Source organism: Amblyomma mixtum, chromosome 1 (genome assembly GCF_055824585.1).
Source record: "Amblyomma mixtum isolate Tamu chromosome 1, ASM5582458v1, whole genome shotgun sequence".
Lineage (NCBI taxonomy): Eukaryota > Metazoa > Arthropoda > Arachnida > Ixodida > Ixodidae > Amblyomma > Amblyomma mixtum.
In genome coordinates this window covers 85116060-85134483 of record NC_143012.1, presented here as the reverse complement: position 1 = coordinate 85134483, position 18424 = coordinate 85116060, and the positions used below count along the sequence as shown (strand labels likewise).

At 48.1% G+C, this 18424-nt stretch overlaps 2 protein-coding genes and 1 pseudogene across 2 annotated transcripts in view; 2 read left to right on the top strand and 1 right to left on the bottom strand.

Moving 5' to 3' along the window:
• The window catches only part of r-l (rudimentary-like), a 30964-nt gene extending 27898 nt beyond the window's left edge, over positions 1–3066 (bottom strand). Inside the window, exons 1-3 of the mRNA XM_089554086.1 lie at positions 2677–3066; positions 2483–2581; positions 265–426 (exon numbers count right to left, since the gene is read on the bottom strand). Coding sequence (XP_089410212.1) covers positions 265–426; positions 2483–2581; positions 2677–2808 — 393 coding nt within the window. The 5' untranslated portion in view covers positions 2809–3066. The remainder of the gene's footprint in view (positions 1–264; positions 427–2482; positions 2582–2676) is intronic.
• Positions 3067–3118: 52 nt separating this feature from the next.
• On the top strand, positions 3119–13713 carry Fpps (Farnesyl pyrophosphate synthase). The gene is made up of 5 exons (XM_089554096.1): positions 3119–3680; positions 4252–4546; positions 10012–10371; positions 11188–11400; positions 13391–13713. The coding sequence occupies exons 1-5, from the start codon at positions 3505–3507 to the stop codon at positions 13592–13594; spliced, it is 1248 nt and encodes a 415-aa protein (XP_089410222.1). The 5' UTR covers positions 3119–3504; the 3' UTR covers positions 13595–13713.
• Positions 13714–14685: 972 nt separating this feature from the next.
• LOC149367081 (uncharacterized) lies at positions 14686–17808 on the top strand (annotated as a pseudogene).
• The last annotated feature ends 616 nt before the right edge of the window (positions 17809–18424 follow it).

Below are 18424 nucleotides of genomic sequence, written 5' to 3'. Positions count from 1 at the left end.
CCAAGGTAGCTCATTTAAAGGCATGTGTTCACCCACTAAACTGGGTGCCTTTTTTCCTGCTTTTTGCACTTACTTTTAAAAAAACTATTTTGGATTGCTTGGTGTTCTTCCCAAACTTGATCTCACATTAACACCATCTATCACCAGCACTTGAATTTTAATTAACTCCAGCTGCACTGAGTGAGTCAACCTGTAACTTGGCTTTCGCCACTAAGTTTTTCGACACAGAAACTTATTATATTTAAAAAAGAAATGTGAAGGTACCTGAGCAATCTCAATAATGCTGGAGCCACTGCTGACAATGTCCTCGATGATGATGCACTTCTGACCAGGTTGGAAGTTTCCCTCGATGGGACGCTTGGTGCCGTACGCTTTGGCCTCTTTGCGAACCATCACCATTGGCTGCTCTGTAGTCATCGACACACACTGCACAAAACAGAGGGGGCATTAAAAATGCAAGCGGTTGGTTGTTGTGCTTTGGGTGACTCATAACTCAATCATATCACAGTAAGTACAATAAAAACTAATACTTCCGTCCACTCCCCACGTCTCATACTTCAACATCATTTGTGCACTAGACCTCAAAGAAAATGCTTCTGCAAACTAAAAAAATTTCAGGATTAAATTTTTGTAAGTGCTAGGTACCCCCAGCCAAGTTTTTGACTGGCGTGATTTCTGCATCCCTAATTTCGCCTTGTAAAAGGCTTCTCTCGGCTAAACCACTGGCACATTCATGTTGTAATTTGACGGGTGTGGTGGCATTTGGTGGTCCAATTTTTTTCTTCCGATATTGTGCTTGAGTGGAGTAATTGCCTGATTAAATCAAAATTATTAGTAATCTTCATTGTCTACGGCTACGAAGAGCCAGAAAAAGGGGTATACGTAGCAATGGTTCTGGTTCCTCTCGTATCCTTCTCTGGGTAAACTGCCTCTCCTCCCAAAGTAAGCATGATTGCGCCACCAGAACCGTTGCTCACTCGAGAAGCCCTGGTAACGAAGCGGCACACATCAAAGTTTGAGTATTCGTCAGCCGAGAAGGGGACACAGCAGTTACTGAGAGTTTCTCGAAGGATGGCCTAGCATCATATTGTCACGTTGTAGTGACGGCAGTCCAGCGGTCAGGAAGACAGCAACAAAACTTGCAAACGAAGCTCTTTATTTGGGCTGACTTGCGCCCGCAAAAGAACTGAATCACTCGGCGGCAGCGTAAGCAACCAACGTGCTCGTCAATTGTCGAACTACGAATGCCCGCCGCTCGCGGCATCGCTCAATTTAAAGCCGACAAGGAAACTTCGAGATAACAGGTCAAGATCATCAACAGTAATCTGGAAAAATGTAGATGCATCTCTTCATGGCTGTGATCAATCGAGATTAGTCCGGTCGCTTCTCACGTCGCCAACAAAAATGACAAAACCCCTTTCCTGCGTGCTTGAGCACGAACGAATGGACACTACAATGATACGCGGCAATATCAGAACATCACTAATCAATTTCAACTAGAAAGGAGGATCTTTCCCCCTCCAGACAAAAACTTAGATAAGGAGAAGGAGATCACCTGGAGGCGACTCCAGACGCGATCCTTAATGACTCCTTACTTACTATCAAAATTCTAACCCGGTGATCACCACCTGGAATGTACACTATGTGACGAAATAGCCACTTACAATCACATATTATGGAACTGTAAAGAGGAGCCGCCATCGGAATCTCTAATACAAGTTCCCACTCTTGAGCAATGGGAGGCCTTGTTAGTCAGCTCAGTCCAGTGCGTTCCAAGCCCTGGCCACTGAATGGGCTACTCAGGTTGTTGTCAGCCGTGGACTGATAGCCACCTAGCATGGATCATCTGCATTTTGCCTTCTGACAAAATAAATGTTTTGCAATCCAATCCAAGGAAGGCGGAGTGCCAATCGGCATTGCCAACCAGCGTTCGCTGATTATAATGCGCGAAAGCTGACAACCTTAGCTCTTCAAGCAAGGGGAAGACCTAATGCTGATGCAGTGTCATTGCATAGTGATAATAAAGTGCCCCCATAATTTTTTTACCATCCATATTACCAGATATGTTCGTTAAAATCCATGTGGATAGTTTGAAAAATAGTCTGGGTAGTCTGTGCTATGTCAGTGCATGTTAAAGACCTTAAGGAGGTCGAAATTATTCCGGAGGGCCGGCATCTCTTTCTTCCTTTCTTCTTTCACTCCCTCCTTCATCCCTTTCCTTACGGCGTCGTTCAGGTGTCCACGGAGATGCGAGACAGTTACTATGCCATTTGCTTTCTGCACAAACCAATTTTCATTTATACTACTCCCCACTGAATGTACTGTCTCCACTAGACGGCGCACTGAAGTCGCACTAGCTAGAGTTACTGTATATGCTACCAAAGCCACCATGTTTAACGACCAGAACCACAGTCTTTTTTTGCCCAATCTAAGAACTCACTCAAAAGAACGCATATACCGTGGTCAGGAAAGGAACTCTCACCGTGGCAATCGGGAGCGCTGTGTAAGGAACCCCGCACAGCAGATCGCCTTCAATCTTGTCTTCTTTGATTTTGGCGACGATGGCATCAGCGATGTCATGCTGCAATGCAGAACGTGATTCCTCAGTTGGCGTTCAGCCACTGCAATATATGCCACGTACGAAACAGGCGCCGCGCTGGCTCTGGGCACACTTACGAGAAGTTTCGGGTGGCTCACTGAGACTCGAAGGTCCACGTAAAAGGGCGAAGTGATGCCGCTCTTCAGAGTGAACGCGCCGAACTTGACTGCGCCAGCGTCCACCAGCTCGCACGCCAAGCTGTCTGCCATGCTTGGACAACACGTGAGCGGGCCAAAAGATGGTTCTTGGCGCGAGCACGCGTCGATCGAACTCTCTCTCGGGACGTCGGTCGAGACGCGGTCTGACGCAGTCTCGGTAGAAGGAAGACGCCTAGCGATTAGCTGCGTATAATAGCCTCTGTCCAGATACCCGCTGGGATGCGAACCTCAGATAGCCCGCGCACAAGCCGATACAACCGGCGAATACGCGCGTCACGTGCTCGTTCGTGGACGTGCGATGGACGTCAACGCAGCCTCCGAGAACGTTACCATAGCAACCACAGAATCAGCATGGTAGCATCGATGATGATGTTTGGGGCTCGCATCCGAGTTTCGATGCTCCAAGGCCAACCGCATCCAAGCGAAAGCTGCTGCTGCTGCTAGTTGACGTGCTGTTGTTGGGTTAGGATTGCTCTGTTTCGAGGCGTTGGTTGCGTGTTCAGTGCAGCTGGCAGCCTGTGCGGCTCAGGGGGAAATTTCGGCAGTCGCTGCCACTGCTTTCGAACAACTATCGCCGGTCTTGGAGGATCATCCGGCAGGTCAACAGCCTTCGGCACACATTCCTACAGAGGCCAAGGTTGCAGAGGCCATCAACCTCACATGCGGACGAGGAAGCGGACGTTTGACAGTTAGCAGCATCGTTTTCTGAAGAGGCGAGCGACAAATAACTGCGCGCGATCAGCAGAAATGTGGAATCTGGTGACGACAGCGCTTCGTGCTTGGACGCCGCGATGCAGCTTGCCTGTCGGCAGGCTGTCTGCTTTCCGTCGCCGAACCCAATTACTCGCGCGGACCACATGCGCCAGGCCGGACAGGTCCCTCGCAGCTGCAGCTCAACACACGTCAGCGGCATCGAACAACAAGTACGCCTCGGCTTTTCTTTATAGTGCATTTCTATGTATATTTGCAACGCCCCGTAAACTTCACGCTAGTTAAAGCGGCATGAAAGCAAGGTCTTCGTGCCGATTTTTGCATAAGGATATGCCGCTTGAATAATGCGCTGAAGCGATTGACTGGCAATGCATCATCGGTCGAGCTGTTTTCCTCCTCCGCAGGATGATGGATGCTGTAGCAGACCAAAAAAAAAAAAAAAAGAAAGCGAAACAAACATCCCACTCATATCGCGATCACGGAGCGGCGTGCAGGTAGATTGTGTTGTCACCGACTGCATGCATGCGGCCCGAAATTCTTTCGCTACGAAGCAGTGCTTTCGTTGCAAAGAGGGGCTGCATGCAGCGATGCAGCCCTCTCCGACAGCGGGCCGCTGCCATAGTACAAACAGCGCGAGCGCGAAACCGCGCCAGCTGCTAGAAATCTTTCCTCGTTCCTGAAAGCGCGCTCCGCACATAAGAAAACAATAAAATGCCACTTTTCTCAGCTAGCTGCTGTGTGCTGGCCGTCTCCTGCAGTGTGTCTTCTTCCTCGCGAGCGCAGGCCAGACAGCATGGCGAGCGAGCGGCGGCCGCGGCTGCTTCGGGTGAACTCGGCTAACGACCTGCCGGTGCGGGAGGCGCAGGACGACCTCCTGAAGACCGTGCTGGGCATGGACTTCGGCGAGCCGGCGCTCACCGAGGCGATGGAGGCCCTCCGCGAGGCGGTCGAGTATAACCTGCCGGGCGGCAAACGCCTTCGACTGCTGGCCGTGGTCCAGACGTACGAGCTGCTGGCCGAGGAGGAAGACGCCCCTCGCCTGCACCTGGCCTGCTTGGTCGGCTGGTGCGTCGAGCTGGTAGGAACACATCGCGCGGGGCTGCCCCGAGATTTGGTGATCTGCCCAATGGGCATGCACGGAACGTCCTGTGAATGTCCATGAACGTCCAGTGGAGTTTCATTGTCCATTGGGTGCACGCACCTTGCATATATGTAGCTTAGGCGAGTTGGCATGACATATATGGCTTCAGAATTATAGCACAACCCCAAGATAGCGACAACCCAAAGACAGGAGACGCACGAGCACTAGTAGAAAGGACGGAACCTAGCACTGTTATGTGTGTATCTTGTTGAGTTCAGGGCCATAAGCTTTCAGCATGAACCCTGTATACCCTCACGGTAATGGCCCATGGACACATGCAAAACTGATCTCCCATTCCTTTCTTCCCTTTCTTTCTCCCTTTGTTCCCCTTCCCACATGTAGCCTAGCATACTGGGCATTGCCTACTTAACCTATCTCCCTTTCTTTCCGTACTTCTGTTTCTCTCTCTCTCTTGTCATGTGTCCTCATTTTGAGTTACGTACGCTATAATTTGAAGTCGCGTAGTGTCTACAGCTCATAGGTTCTCTGACAGGGGATGCAGGAACATGCGTCATCCACAAGCAGTTCTGACTGTTCAAGCAACCTGTTCATGATATCTTCGTTTGGTGCATTTTGCATGCTGTTATTTCGCTGAGGACACAAAAAAGCCAGGAGTCAGTAGCTAGCACGCTGTTTTCTCACAAAACGAGAAAAATTTAAGCTGCCTTACCTCCAAAACGGAACTGTCACTATGTCACTGCAGCTAGTACAGCTTGACATTTTGATGTGATAGTGTTAAGGCGCTTGTGTCGCAGAAAATGGCGTCGCCATCAGCATCATTGGTGCTGTCGTTGACCGTGAGTGAAAAATCCATGAAAAATCCCCAGAGAAGCAACCTAGGAGGCAGGTGGGCCGTCTTGGTCACGTGACCTTGCGGCGTCATCACCACCTGCCCACTGGAGTGATTGTGAGCAAACTGCCTGCCATGGTAGCTGATTGGTCGCTCAGGAAGAACAACCTAGGTCGCGCAGGGCCCACTGGTGGCAGCACGTGCCATCCCAGGGCAGTGGTGCATCGCTTAACCACTGTGCCAGGAGGGATGTGAGAACTCCCAGAAATCTATGAATGTAAAGTAAAGAATGACCAATTTTGCATATGTATGGAAATTAACCCATTACTCCATTGCGTCATACCCCTAAGGCGGAGCTCAAATGTCCCCTCCATCTTTTTTCACGTTAGTCAGTCATTTATGGAGAACATGCTGCTCAGTGCTCATAACAGGAACTAGCTGAGCCACAAGTGTTGACATTTGTGATTCAGGGTTGTCTTGCATGCAGGCTGTGTGTGTACGCTCTGTCAACAGTGCTCTTTCTTGTGTATGCATTTATGTGTGCATTTCGTGCACTGCACAATATAGACAAGTGCGCCACTCAGAAGAGTAGGAACAGAAGCATATTTCATCCTTTTTGGTGTGGGTCTTTTTGTCATGGGCACAGTCCTGTCGTCAGGATTGCCATCCTTGCTTAGTTACCACTTGTTCAGTCAGGCAGTCGATGAGTGTCACGACTGGCACAGTTATTTATTGTGGATGGTTATAATATAGTTGCTGTTGCTTTTTTATTACTGAGCCAGTAAGGGTAAGAGAGAGATCAGGTCATGGACTAGGCACGTACTGCAGTTTAACGAATTCCTGCATTTTCTGAATCAAGCTGTGGCATAGAAAAAGGTTGGAGCCGCCGTACTGGCTTGCAGGAGTCAAGATAGCCTTAGGGAAGTGGCAGTATTGCACTTGAGGTGGTTCTTTGAAACATGCCAGCAGTTCGTGGGCAATATGGGCGCATCGAAAAAATTTGCACTTGTGCTACATGGTAAAATTCTACTGAGCACATCATTTCGTGCATTGAGTTTACAATAACGACACACTGCACTAATGGCGGCTGGATGCTGGAATGAATGATACAGCTTGCGGATAGGCAGTAACTGCATACTCGTGGGTGTTAAAACTACTGCTGTCCGCTATTGAAGGAACCGTAAGCTGTCTTAATGGACTAGAGCTGACTCGTGGTACAGGTGTTACTAGCAAATTATAAAGAAGTGAGATGTGTAGTCCAAAACTAGTAACCCGGTTTCATTTTTGTGGTGACGTACCCTGCCTGGGAGCTCAAACTCTGCAATTCGAAGCTCTAGGCCAACCCTCAGGACCATTCATTCATTCAGCCATGTGGTTGGTCTGATCTCAGACAGATGGCATCAGTTGAGTCAACTGAATTGCATACCTGACAGTAGTGCAACTCAGTGTTCTAACAGAGAATTGGCAGTGACCAGCAGCTAGGGGTTCTCGTACCTACTTTTCCATTACACAGATGCCAAGGCGTGCTCTTTCAGCTTGCATCAGTCGCCTTTGCTTGTGCATTCACTGAACGAGCCTGTCGACTTTGGCAGGAGGAAGTAACACAGAGCTAAACATAGACTCTGAAAGGAAAGAAGGGCAGTGCTCTCGCAGGATGCACACTTTCCTGCTTCGAGGGGCGGCTACGCTTCTTAGTTTGAGTTGGTTCGTCTTTCAGAGAACTCAACTTGCCAGCCCGCAGTGACTGCCTGCGGATTATCTTCATGGCAGAAACTTCCACATTAAAAAATCAGTAGGGCATTCTACTCTGCCTCATTGATTGATTGTCTGCTCTAATCACTGCTTGTAAATAATTCGTTCTAACATCTGCCCATTTTACTTTCCTTCTTATGGATGAAAGCCTGGGTTTCTCTAACACAGGTTATCTGATTCAGCTTGATCAGTGTACGTCGTTTAGGAGGAAATGCTGCTTAATATAGCTACTGTACTTGAATAAGAGTGATAGGTTCGCACGTGCTTGCTTACACTGCTTTGAAATGCGCAAGTGAAATACCATGTTCAGTGGGCTATCGAGTTAATGCTTGCTCATATAAACGATGTTGGACGTCAGAAATTGCTATACTTCGTTTCATACGTCAGGTGCAACGCTGTGAAAGGTGTGGAAGTAGTCCGGACAAAAAAATAAAGGGAGGTGTGTTACTCCACGCTTGTTTTGTGGACAAGTGTTCTATGACACGAGAAAGCGACAGCGTGCCATTAGCAATAAGAGAGCATTTAATCAAGCTGATGATAAATGTGTCATTTAGTAAGCCTGCAGGCAAAGGACTTACTACGTTTCGCTCCCCACAAGGAGCGCACTACTTTTTGGTCGCGGATGCAGGCAGCGCAAACAAGAGCACTAGCTTTGTCAGCGTTGCACCTGATGTATGAAACGGAGTATAGGGGTGTGTGAATGTTGAAATTTTTAAATACGATTATAAGGAAAAAAATTGACTATCTATCTGTTGCAATCCTTGCAATCTGTTGCAATAAGCCTAATAGTTTGAATGTGACTGGTGCACATGATAAACGATGCAGAAAAAGCACCAAAGAGGTGGCCTTTGCACTGTTTTCATGACACTTCCATGACACTTCAAAATCAATCGATCTTGTGATAATTTGCCCTGGTCGCTTGGTTTTGCAATGCTCGGATTTATGAAAGGTGATTGTTGAAAGTTTTTGAATATTCAGAAATTTTCTAATATCGAGTTCTCAAATTGAATATGATTGTATTCTATTAGTATTCGAAATTCCAAATATTCACACGCCTCTAGAGATCCATCATCAGGCTAGGTTACATTAAGTACAGAACTAACATTTCCTGTTGGTTTGCGCTAGCCCTGATGCCAAAAGTCAGGCAGCATGAAGAGGGTTGTGGCATGTCACTACGTAACAGTTTCTAGCGGATGAAAATGTCTGTGCCGTCACGGTGGCTCAGTGGTTATGGCGCTCGGCTGCTGACCTGAAAGACGCAGGTTCGATCCCAGCTGCGGCGGTCGGCAGTGGAGGCAAAATTCTAGAGGCCTGTGCGATATCAGTGCATGTCAAAGAACCCCAGAAGGTCGAAATTTCCGGAGCCCTTCCTTACCAGCCGTTGTCCTGTGTCGTTCTCTTCTTGTGTTTCTGTCTTTCTTGGTTGGTTTTCTCCCTTGACATGCCATACCAACAGGCCCACCATTCTGCCCTGCTCCTTCCTTACGGCGTGTCTCATAACCTGAGTCGCTTTGAGATGTTAAACCCTCATAAAACCAAACCAAACCAAAATGTTTGTCTCACTGATTCAAAGTATAATGTCGAAATCGGAGCTCTGGCTGCATTACATTTCTTCAGGAAAAATGTCAGTCGATTTGGGTAATTAGGCCAAATATATGTACGCTAGCATGACGAGCTTCAGTGTCACATTGCTCTGTGCTAGGTTAAGATGGTTGTTGGTGTGTGTGTGTTCTTTCATGCAAATATGAAAGGTGGACATAGTAACACCTGCTATAGCACCTGTTTTGTGCCACTGCTCACCTGCCCACTGGCAACACCTTGGCAAGTAAGCCACCCAGTGGGCAGGTGAGCAGTAGCGTAGTGGCAGAGGGCAGGTGTTGCCAACAGTGGCACTTTGGTTGCCTGGGTTGGGTTGCGACCCAAGTTGCTCTTCCTGAGCAGCCTCGTGATTAAATGAGCTGCTGCCTGACACGGGGGGCAGGTGAGCAGCCTGCCACAAAAGTGGCTTCAGGCAGGCAGGCAGGCAAGCGGGCGGGTGGCCGGGCGGACGGACGGACGGGCGGGCGGGCGGGCGGGCGGAGAGAGAGAGAGTGCCCAAATGTGGGGAATGGCCACTATAAGTGCTACCACACTAAAAATTTAGCACACGCATAACTGCATTGGCTAATGTTATCCTAGCTTTGAATTGTCCATGTTCTTTCTACATCGAGTAAGCATTGACAGGATTACGTTTTTGTCCTGCACACACGTGTTGGCATGGAGGTTAGTTAGCCCTGTGGGTTCATTCATCAGAGAAATTGCATTCTGCATGGAGCAAATGGGCACTGCTTTTCACGTTTCAGATTTTCCAACATGTCTTTAGATGGAGGCGAAATTCTAGTGGCCCGTGTACTGTGCGATGTCAGGGCACGTTAAAGAACCCCAGGTGGTGGAAATTTCCGGAGCCCTTCACTACGGTGTCCCTCATAGCCTTAGTCGCTTCGGGAGACGTTAAACTCCCATAAACTAACCCGTAAACCGAATATCAGTACCTGATACTAGCTGATTTGAGGCTGTTTGCTTGGGTGATTGCGGTGTATTGAGTTCACCATTCAGGAGAGCAAGCTGCCGGGCTAGTTGGTGATGCATTTTCCGAAGAAGTTAGCGTAAAAAACGGACAAGGGACAGAAAGAAAGGACACATAAGTGCTCGTGAATGTCTTATGTGGCCTTTCTTTCTGTCCCTTGTCCGTTTTTTGCGCTAACTTCTCCAGAAGAGTTCACCATTCAGTACATCATATTTTGCCCCACTCCGGTTGGTCATCGTATTCATTAGAAATTACATGCAAACAAGTCCTCCACTTGTTGTTGTTGTCTTGCAGCTTCAGTGCTACTTTTTGGTCCTGGATGACATCATGGACGGTTCGACGATGCGACGCGGCCAGCCGTGCTGGCACACACGACCGGACGTCGGTCTCCGGGCCATCAACGACGCGCTCTTCCTTGACAAGGCCCTGGTCTGGGTGCTGAGGCAGCGGCTCCGTTCACTGCCCTGCTACTTACCCCTGTTGGAGCTCTTCCACGAGGGGGACCTGCGCACTGTGCTCGGACAGGAACTGGATATGGTGGCTCCCTACAGTGGTGGCGCGGGGCAGAGCGCAGTCGATCGCTACTGGGCTACGGTCAAGTTCAAGACGTCCTTCTACACATTTGCCCTGCCCATCCGCGCTGGTATGCTGTTGGTGAGTGCATGGCACCTTTTGTCACCGAACACTCCAGATCACAGCAAAAGAAATGCTTGCTTTTTGACGAGCATCACCAAATTCAGCTGAACAAGCTACTCTGCACCAGAATGCCACATCTTGATCAAAGCATTTGTACTGAACCGTTCTCAAGTGAGGACTAAGCAAAAGACAGGGAGAAAACAAATAACCATCTAAATGATGTTTCAGTTGTCCCATTCTAATCAAACCTGTAACTCTGTTATGTGGTTAACTTGAGTATTATGTCCTCTGCGGTTGTGCTTCCACGTGGCAGCTGTGTTGCATGTGTGGAAGAGCGGCTTATTAGTAGGTGTTGGTAGTTCTGTCATATAACTGCCAGCTATTGAAGGCTCTACCTTGTACCTTTTCCTGTGCTGCGAGCTATTAATGTGACTGCTTGTTCAAGCTACATGATATATCTCTAAAGGTATGGGAGCTTTAATTTTGTCGTCTGTGTTGTGGCAAAATCATTCTGTTGCTTTCTAAAATGCTGCAAACTTGGAAAAGCTCACTGATGTTGACTTACATGCCATCACGGAGGCATGGATAGGGCACCACTGAGCCAAGAGGCATGCGTTTTGTAAGAAAAAAGAAAAAAAGGATTTCCAAAGGTAGTGACAACAAGCATAGAATGGGCTAGTTCAATAGCTGCATACACTGTATTTCTGAAACCTCGTGTAATTTCCCAACAGAGGACTGCTTTATGCCCGTGGCAAGCTGCCTCGGTCAGTTGGGACTAGTCTGTTGTTCTCTCGGCATACAATGAAAGAGAGGGTTGTGTGTTTGCTTCCGCAGGCTGGTATCGAGGACAGCTTGCTGCACGAGCAGGTACAGGAGGCGTCACTGGCACTGGGGCGCATCTTCCAGGTGCGCGACGACTACATCGACTGCTTTGGCACATTCGAGGACATCGGCAAAGTGGGAACTGACATCGTAGATCGCAAATACTCCTGGCTGTTCGTCACTGCCCTTCAGCTTGCCTCGCCCCAGCAGGCCGAGCTTATACAGGTGTGCACTATGTCACAACTAGAGTTACTGTATAAGTACCTGGAGTTGCGCATTTGTTTTCCCTCTGCCGCTCGCGCCTCTATTGGCCAAACGCAGTCACATGGTGGAAAAGCATCCATGCATTGCGGAGAAGGGAACTCGTTTGCATTGTTTAGCACTGGACCGTTGCTCACAGTCCATTTGTACTCCCACTGTTCTCGTGCTTTGTGGCGGTTTTGTGTTCACTCACAACGATGTTTTCTTATCAACAACGCGCAATTTTATCACAGGTGTTTGCCGATCGTTGAAAAGAAAATGTTTGTGATTTGTGGAATTTACAACAGATGGCGCCACTCGTCCACCACTTGGCGAGTATTTTAGTAACTCATTGAAATGGACCTTGGTGCAGCCGACGCATTACCAGCAAGCTGTGTCATTCATTGCATCAGAAATATGCCTAGAAGAAAGCAAGTTCAGTAGCTGGAATCAGGCGGACTGAGACTGCGCTTGCTCTAACCACTGCACTAAGTCTGCCTCCGGTATGCAAGAGTTGCGGCTTTCCCTCATAATTTGGATGCTTGGGGGAGCAATATGGAGTACGAACGCGCAACTCTGGCACTGTACAGCAACTCTAGTCAGAACACTGTCACCTTCCACTTCACTGCCTTCGCTTACAAGCCAGGCAATGCATTTCTCTTGAATGTCGATTTCTGTGCTGCCGTATGTGTAGTCAAAAAGAGTCCTCTTCAAGGTGTCATCATTCTAGAATAAGGAAGTAGATGCATTTGTGTAGTGAGTGTTTTGTGGAGTTGTGCCCGATATTCCTGCGCCCGATATGCAGCGAGTCTCTCAAGCTGGCAGAGGTGGTGCTGAAGCAGTGGTTGCACTGGTGCCCCCTTGTGTTATCTAGTGTAAATAACAGCTCACACAGTGAAATGTGAGCACTTGCCTTTTCTTGGAATCCACTCTGTTACGCTGGTCCTTAAAGGGGCCCAGAAACACAATCTTAGTTAACTGTTTTGCCTGTTGATTGCGTACAGTGAGTTGTAATGGTGCTATTAGCGTCGGTAATACCGCGTATATTCCGTTTTTTTAGTATTTTAATGTCCTCCCAAAAACAACTTCATGGCCCTGATGGTGTCGCCACACAGTGGCGGGTTTTTAGCAGCGGATATGACATCACCTGGCGCGAGCTTGATGATCGGACAAACAGTAAATATACTGCAAATTGTGTGAATAAACAGACACATTTTGCACCTGTCTGCGTTTTATATTAGATCAACAAAAACAACTTGTTTGTCTTAGATAAAAGCCCTGCAAAGCAAGTAAAATAAAAATACACCACCAGGGGCGCTCTGGCATGGAAACGACGCTGCCAGTCTCAGCAAAAACGAGTTACAAGGAGCAGGCAACCATGCAGTACAAACTTCCGCGACGTGCTCTGGCTGGCTGTTTTGATTGGTTGCGCCAGGTGCCGTCATTGGGAGAGCGAAATAGGAGTGGGAAGCCCCGCCAAAATCGAGTTGAGGGCAGTGTTTTGTTTGCTTGTATTTTGAAATTTCTCCACTGAATAACTCCCGTTCCTGTGCATCGATTCCTGTAATTCTTTTTAAGTCAGCATCTGTGTGCAATAAAGAACCCACCTGAAGTATAGCCGGTATCCCCCCAAGCAGTGTTTCGCAGCCCCTTTAAGGGTAACGGAGTGGATTCCATGAAAAGGGAAACGTAGCAGGGTGCGGCAGAAAGTTAGATGGGCAGATGAGATTAAGAAGTTTGTGGGGATACGGTGCTGCCGCAGCTGGCAAAAGACAGGGTTAACTGGAGAGACATGGGAGAGGCCTTTGCCCTGCAGTGGGCGTAGTCAGGCTGATGATGATTAAAAAACAAACGAAAAAGGTCAGTCTATATGAGAGTAAATAATGACAAGGGTCGATGGAATATAGTGGGAATGTCTGATCAGCTGAAAATAAAAGCACCAAGCACCCATTCACTAAACTGTTCTTTTTTGCAGGCACACGTTGGTCGTGGTGCCCCAGGTGGCAGTGACGAGGCTGTGGTGAAGGCTGTGTATCGGGAACTGGATCTCCCAGGCCATTATGCAGCGTACCGCGAGCGTGCTGTACGCGAGCTCAATGCCCAGATTAATCGGCTGCCTCCTAAGCTGGCTGAAGCGTTTCGTCTTCAGAGGGATGTATTTCTGGGACTCGACTCCTAGACACCAATTGCCGCCCCGCTTACCCACTCCCAACTTTGCAAGATTAACGAACAATGGACATCACATATGTGCTCTGGAAGTACTGACTACAGATTAAAACACGTTTTTGTGCTGACGTCCGTCTTTGGTTTTGTGTGCTTTTATCTTCTTTCACATGGGTACCAATCTCGCAGCATGCTTTGCTGAAGATGCATTTTAGGCTGGTTGTTGTGAAAGCTCACATTGCTTACTGGCAGGCAATGCGGCATTGCAGTCGCACAGTTTTGCTTCTCACACTCCGCAAGTGTGTGAATGCTTTAAAATGCCGGGGCAGTCCGGGGATTGAAAGACAAAAACAAATGCAGCTTACCACCACACTGCAATCTGGTTCTAAATAAAAAGGAGTAAAATGGGAGTAAGTTCTCCTCTAGCGCTCTTTTATAAAAGGAAGTGCGCTATAGGAGAGCTTACTCTCTTTTAAAGGCGGAAGCCTTTAATGCCTCATCGCTGTAAGCAGAAGTTGTCGACAGAAATGTCACGCTTTTCAGTTGGTCGAAATGGTCGTGACATCACAATGCACGAATTTCAAATGGGACCAATTGTACTTTGGCTAGTAACCATGTTAGAGGGACAGTATAGTGATGCTCCAAGTAAGTGGGACTGAGTTTAGTTAATTACTTAAGTTAACCGATTAGCCTAATTAACCTTTCTAGTCACACCAGACAAATAAATAAAACCGAGTAGGAAGTTGGTAGGGTTGGGGAATCGAACCAGGGTCTTCGGAGTGCGAGATGAGCCAACACCACCTTGACTTGACAAGGCCTGTTCATGTCCTCCTCTCCAGACTGCCTACGTCACGCTAGTTGTCCGATTCTCCTGTTGCCGGCAGGCGCCCTCGCGACGGGGGGACGGGGCGAGTTAAAAATTTTTGACAAGTCGGAACGTGTTTGCCACCCGCCTGTCCTTGCTTCCTCTGGTTAGGTTCAGTGCTGCGTCGCACTGCGCTGACATTCTTTTTGCGCTCTTTTCGTTTTTGGTGAAGTGCCTTATTTTACTTTCTTTGCGTTTGTGTGCGATCGTGCTTGTGTGTCTGTGTGCAGAATAGTTGCGGAAGTGTTGCGTGCAACAATCCTGTGGCTTTGAGCAAAAGCAAACGCCTCACTTTGTGCGACATGGGACGGTGTTGTGTTCCGGGATGCCGCGGGAATTACGACAATGGGCCCAAAGTGTGGGTTTTCTCTTTCCCCAAGAATGAAGGTCGGAGGCAATCCTGGATTAGAGCCATTCCGCGCAAGGATTTCACACCCAGCATACACTCCAAGGTGAGCAGACGATATTTACTTCATTACATTGTGCATCGCATGACTCGCGTTCTCGCTTAGTAACTCTTGAAGCAATTAAGTATGGTTTGTGGTCAAAACGTTCGCAGTTTTATTGCGCTTCCGGAAGGACAATGCGGTGTAAACGAGCAGAAATATTCAGGACAGTGTCAAACTGCATCATAACAGATATTTCATAAAATAGTGTGTCCATGTATCGATGATAATTCAGTCGTTTTCACGTGTGGCGCAGGTTTGCGAACTTCACTTCCAAGGGAGTGAACTCATCACGAAGCTGTCACACTTCGATGCAGCGTCGGGAAAAACTGTGACAGTTGACAGCGAGAGGGTGCACCTAGTGCCAGATGTCGTACCGTCGATTTTCCCTAACTGTCCAGCGTACCTGAGCACAAGCAGTACTCGTCGCGAATCTCCAGCCTCTAAGAGAGCACGAATGGAAGACGAGGCCTTGAGCAAGGCAATCAAGAACTCCATAGACACAAAAGGAGAAGAAGAGGAGAGAAATGCAGTGTCATCACTTGAAGACTTGAAGGGCAAACTTTCTGCTGTCTGCAATAGTCAGTTCTGGACCGTCAGCGTCAATGATCGCTGTGTAATGTTTCTCCGCATCGAGGATAATCCTGCACCGCATGTTAGGTTTTCCGTCACAGTGTTTGCTGATCTCTCAGTTTCAGTGTCAGCAGGTATGATTAAGCTTATTTCATTACCCTGTGGACGCTCAGTGCCAGATGCAGTGCGTGACACCCGTACGTTGTCCTTAATGCTCGAGCAGCTAGAAAATCACATGACGGAGACGCCAGAAGCTACAAGTGCGTCAAAAACAATGAGAGTGCTGCAGCAGATCGGCTCCTTGCTTAATGAACTGTCTGAAGACAACGATACAACCAAAGAACAAAGTGCCTTGTTTCGTCTTCTAAACGAGCAGATTGCTCTCACACTCGCTGCCCCCATTCGTCGATACAGTGCTGAAACTTTAGTGTTTTCTAGCATCCTGCACTCCATTTCCCCGCACGCTTATAACTTTGCGAGGTCGGCGTCGATGTTGACGTTACCCCATCCTTCAACACTGCGCCGCGTTTGCTCCAAGTATGGAGGCGATCCAATGCAGGAACAAAACCAAGCCCACTTTCTTTCCTACATCAAAGAAAGGGTGAAGTGCATGGAGCCGCACGAAAAGACTGTAGTGCTGATGCTTGATGAAATTCACATCAAGCCGTACTTCGATTACAAGGGAGGCAGCATAGTAGGATCATCAGCCAATTCTCAAGAAGCAGCCACAACGGCCCATGTTTTCATGGTTCAGTCGCTCCTGTCAGCCAACAAAGATGTGATACACATTCTGCCCGTTTCTAAAATGAACTCCGAAATCCTACATGAGTACTGCAAGATAATTTTGGAGGTGGAATCTATGGGCCTTAAAGTCATCGCTGTAGTTACTGATAACAACTCGCTCAATCGGAAAATGATGTCGCTTTTCTCAAGGAACCATGAAGTGAACATTGTTTATCCCCACCCAGCCGATAAAAGCCGTCCTCTTTTTTTTGTCATCGACCCTGTGCACATACTCAAATGCGTCAGGAATAATTGGATCAACCAGAAAAACGAAGGAACATGTTTCTATTTTCCTGAAATGAGCCTGTCTGGAGAACTGCCCGTAGGACCTCCCAGAATGAAAGCTGCATCGTTTGAAGCCGTGCGACAGCTTTATTCATCGGAGAAGACATCGCTCTTAAAGTTCGGCTACAAGCTAAATGCCAAAGTAGTCAATCCAACACCTATGGAAAGACAAAATGTAAAGTTGGTTTTAAACGTCATGAACCCGTTTATCGCAAACGCACTTGAAATGCGTGGCGAAGCCTTCCAACTCATGAGCGCCAATTCAACAGCCCTCTTCATCAACATTATAACGAACTGGTGGAAGGTCGTCAACGTAAAGAGCCCTTCCAAAGGTCGCCGACTGAACGACTCCCTGCAGAATCCTGTGACTACGGTGGTGGATCAACAGCTGACTTTCCTGAACGGCATAGTAGACTGGCTGGACGCTTGGCGCAGTGTCAACATGACCAGTGGCTGCATGACGAAGGAAACACATACTGCTTTGAGGCTATAACTTGCTACTCTCTTGTTGAGTTGTCGCGTTACTGCCTAGAAGACCTGAAATTCAGGTATGTTCTCCTAGGCAAATTTCAGACGGACACACTTGAGGATCGCTTCGGTCGATATCGTCAGCTTGCTGGTGCACAGTATCACATTTCTGTGCGACAGCTTCTCGAATCAGAAAAGAAAATTCGTCTACAAAAGCTGCTGATGCTTCTGCAGCCAGACAACAACAGCGCGAGCGACACGGAAGAAATTCCGCAACACAACTTCTCCGTGCTGGTCTCTGATGAAGAAATTTCCAGCCCGAAGCACGACATGGAAGTCGTCGCCTACATCGCTGGATACTGTGCCCATTCAGCTCTCAAGAAGGTGTCTTGCACATTTTGCCGCAGCGTTCTCATTCTGGAGAATAGGGATATAGAAGTTGAATCGACGAAAATGATTGCCAACTTATCAAGGGGAGGATTAAAGTTCCCGCAACCATGCACTGTGCATATGGTTCTAATTACAACCCTTGTTGTGGAAAAACTCACCACGGGAGAAAATGCAAATTCTTTCCTCGCATCGGACAACCAACGTGCCATTGTCAGCTCCATTTCCGCCTCTATTATTGGAGATGTTGATCCAGAAACGTGCGAAAATGGACACACTACAGAGACTCTCGTGCGACAGGTAGTGCGTGCTGCAACGAACGTAGCTTTGAACAACTTTTGTAGACTACAAAATGATATGATTCACAGCTCTGCACAAAAGAAGGCTGCAGAGAGAAAGATGAAAACATTAAGCAAGAAATGAAAAGGGTCAGTTCTAGCCATACTTTCCAATAAAGCAATTTGTACAAACGCATTTGTGGCACTGTTTCAGTATGCTGTCGTAAAGACTAAAAGCAGCCTCACATATTCGCGGTGCATGCCTTGGAGTCGCAAACACTATATTCTACTACAAAAAAAAAAAAAAACACACCCCGGTTTTTATCTTAACAAGCACCCAAGACATATCTAACGCGAATGCGTGGCGACCGAAAGGAGCGGCCGAGGGGGGCTGCCGGGCCACTGGAGTGACGTCACGGCCTCCGTGGAGGGGCCTTGTCTAGTCTAGGTGGTGTTGGATGAGCACGCTATCCTCTCCACCATGCCAGCTCGATGGTTTGGAGTGAACAAAGGCGCGTCTAGTGAATACGGTGTCTTCATCTACCTCCCTTACCGTTACAGCGAGGTTCAGGTGTCCACCGAGATATGTGAGACAGACACATTTCCATTCCTCAAAAACCACATTACCGACGAGCAAGGCGTAGAGCCGAACGGGCGATGCCGTTCTGTGGACTCCCTGACAGTGTTGCAAGACGCTGTCGCGTTCCACTCTTAGAGGCGAAGCTTAACACCTTAACCACACATCAGTGGCACAAGCAGCA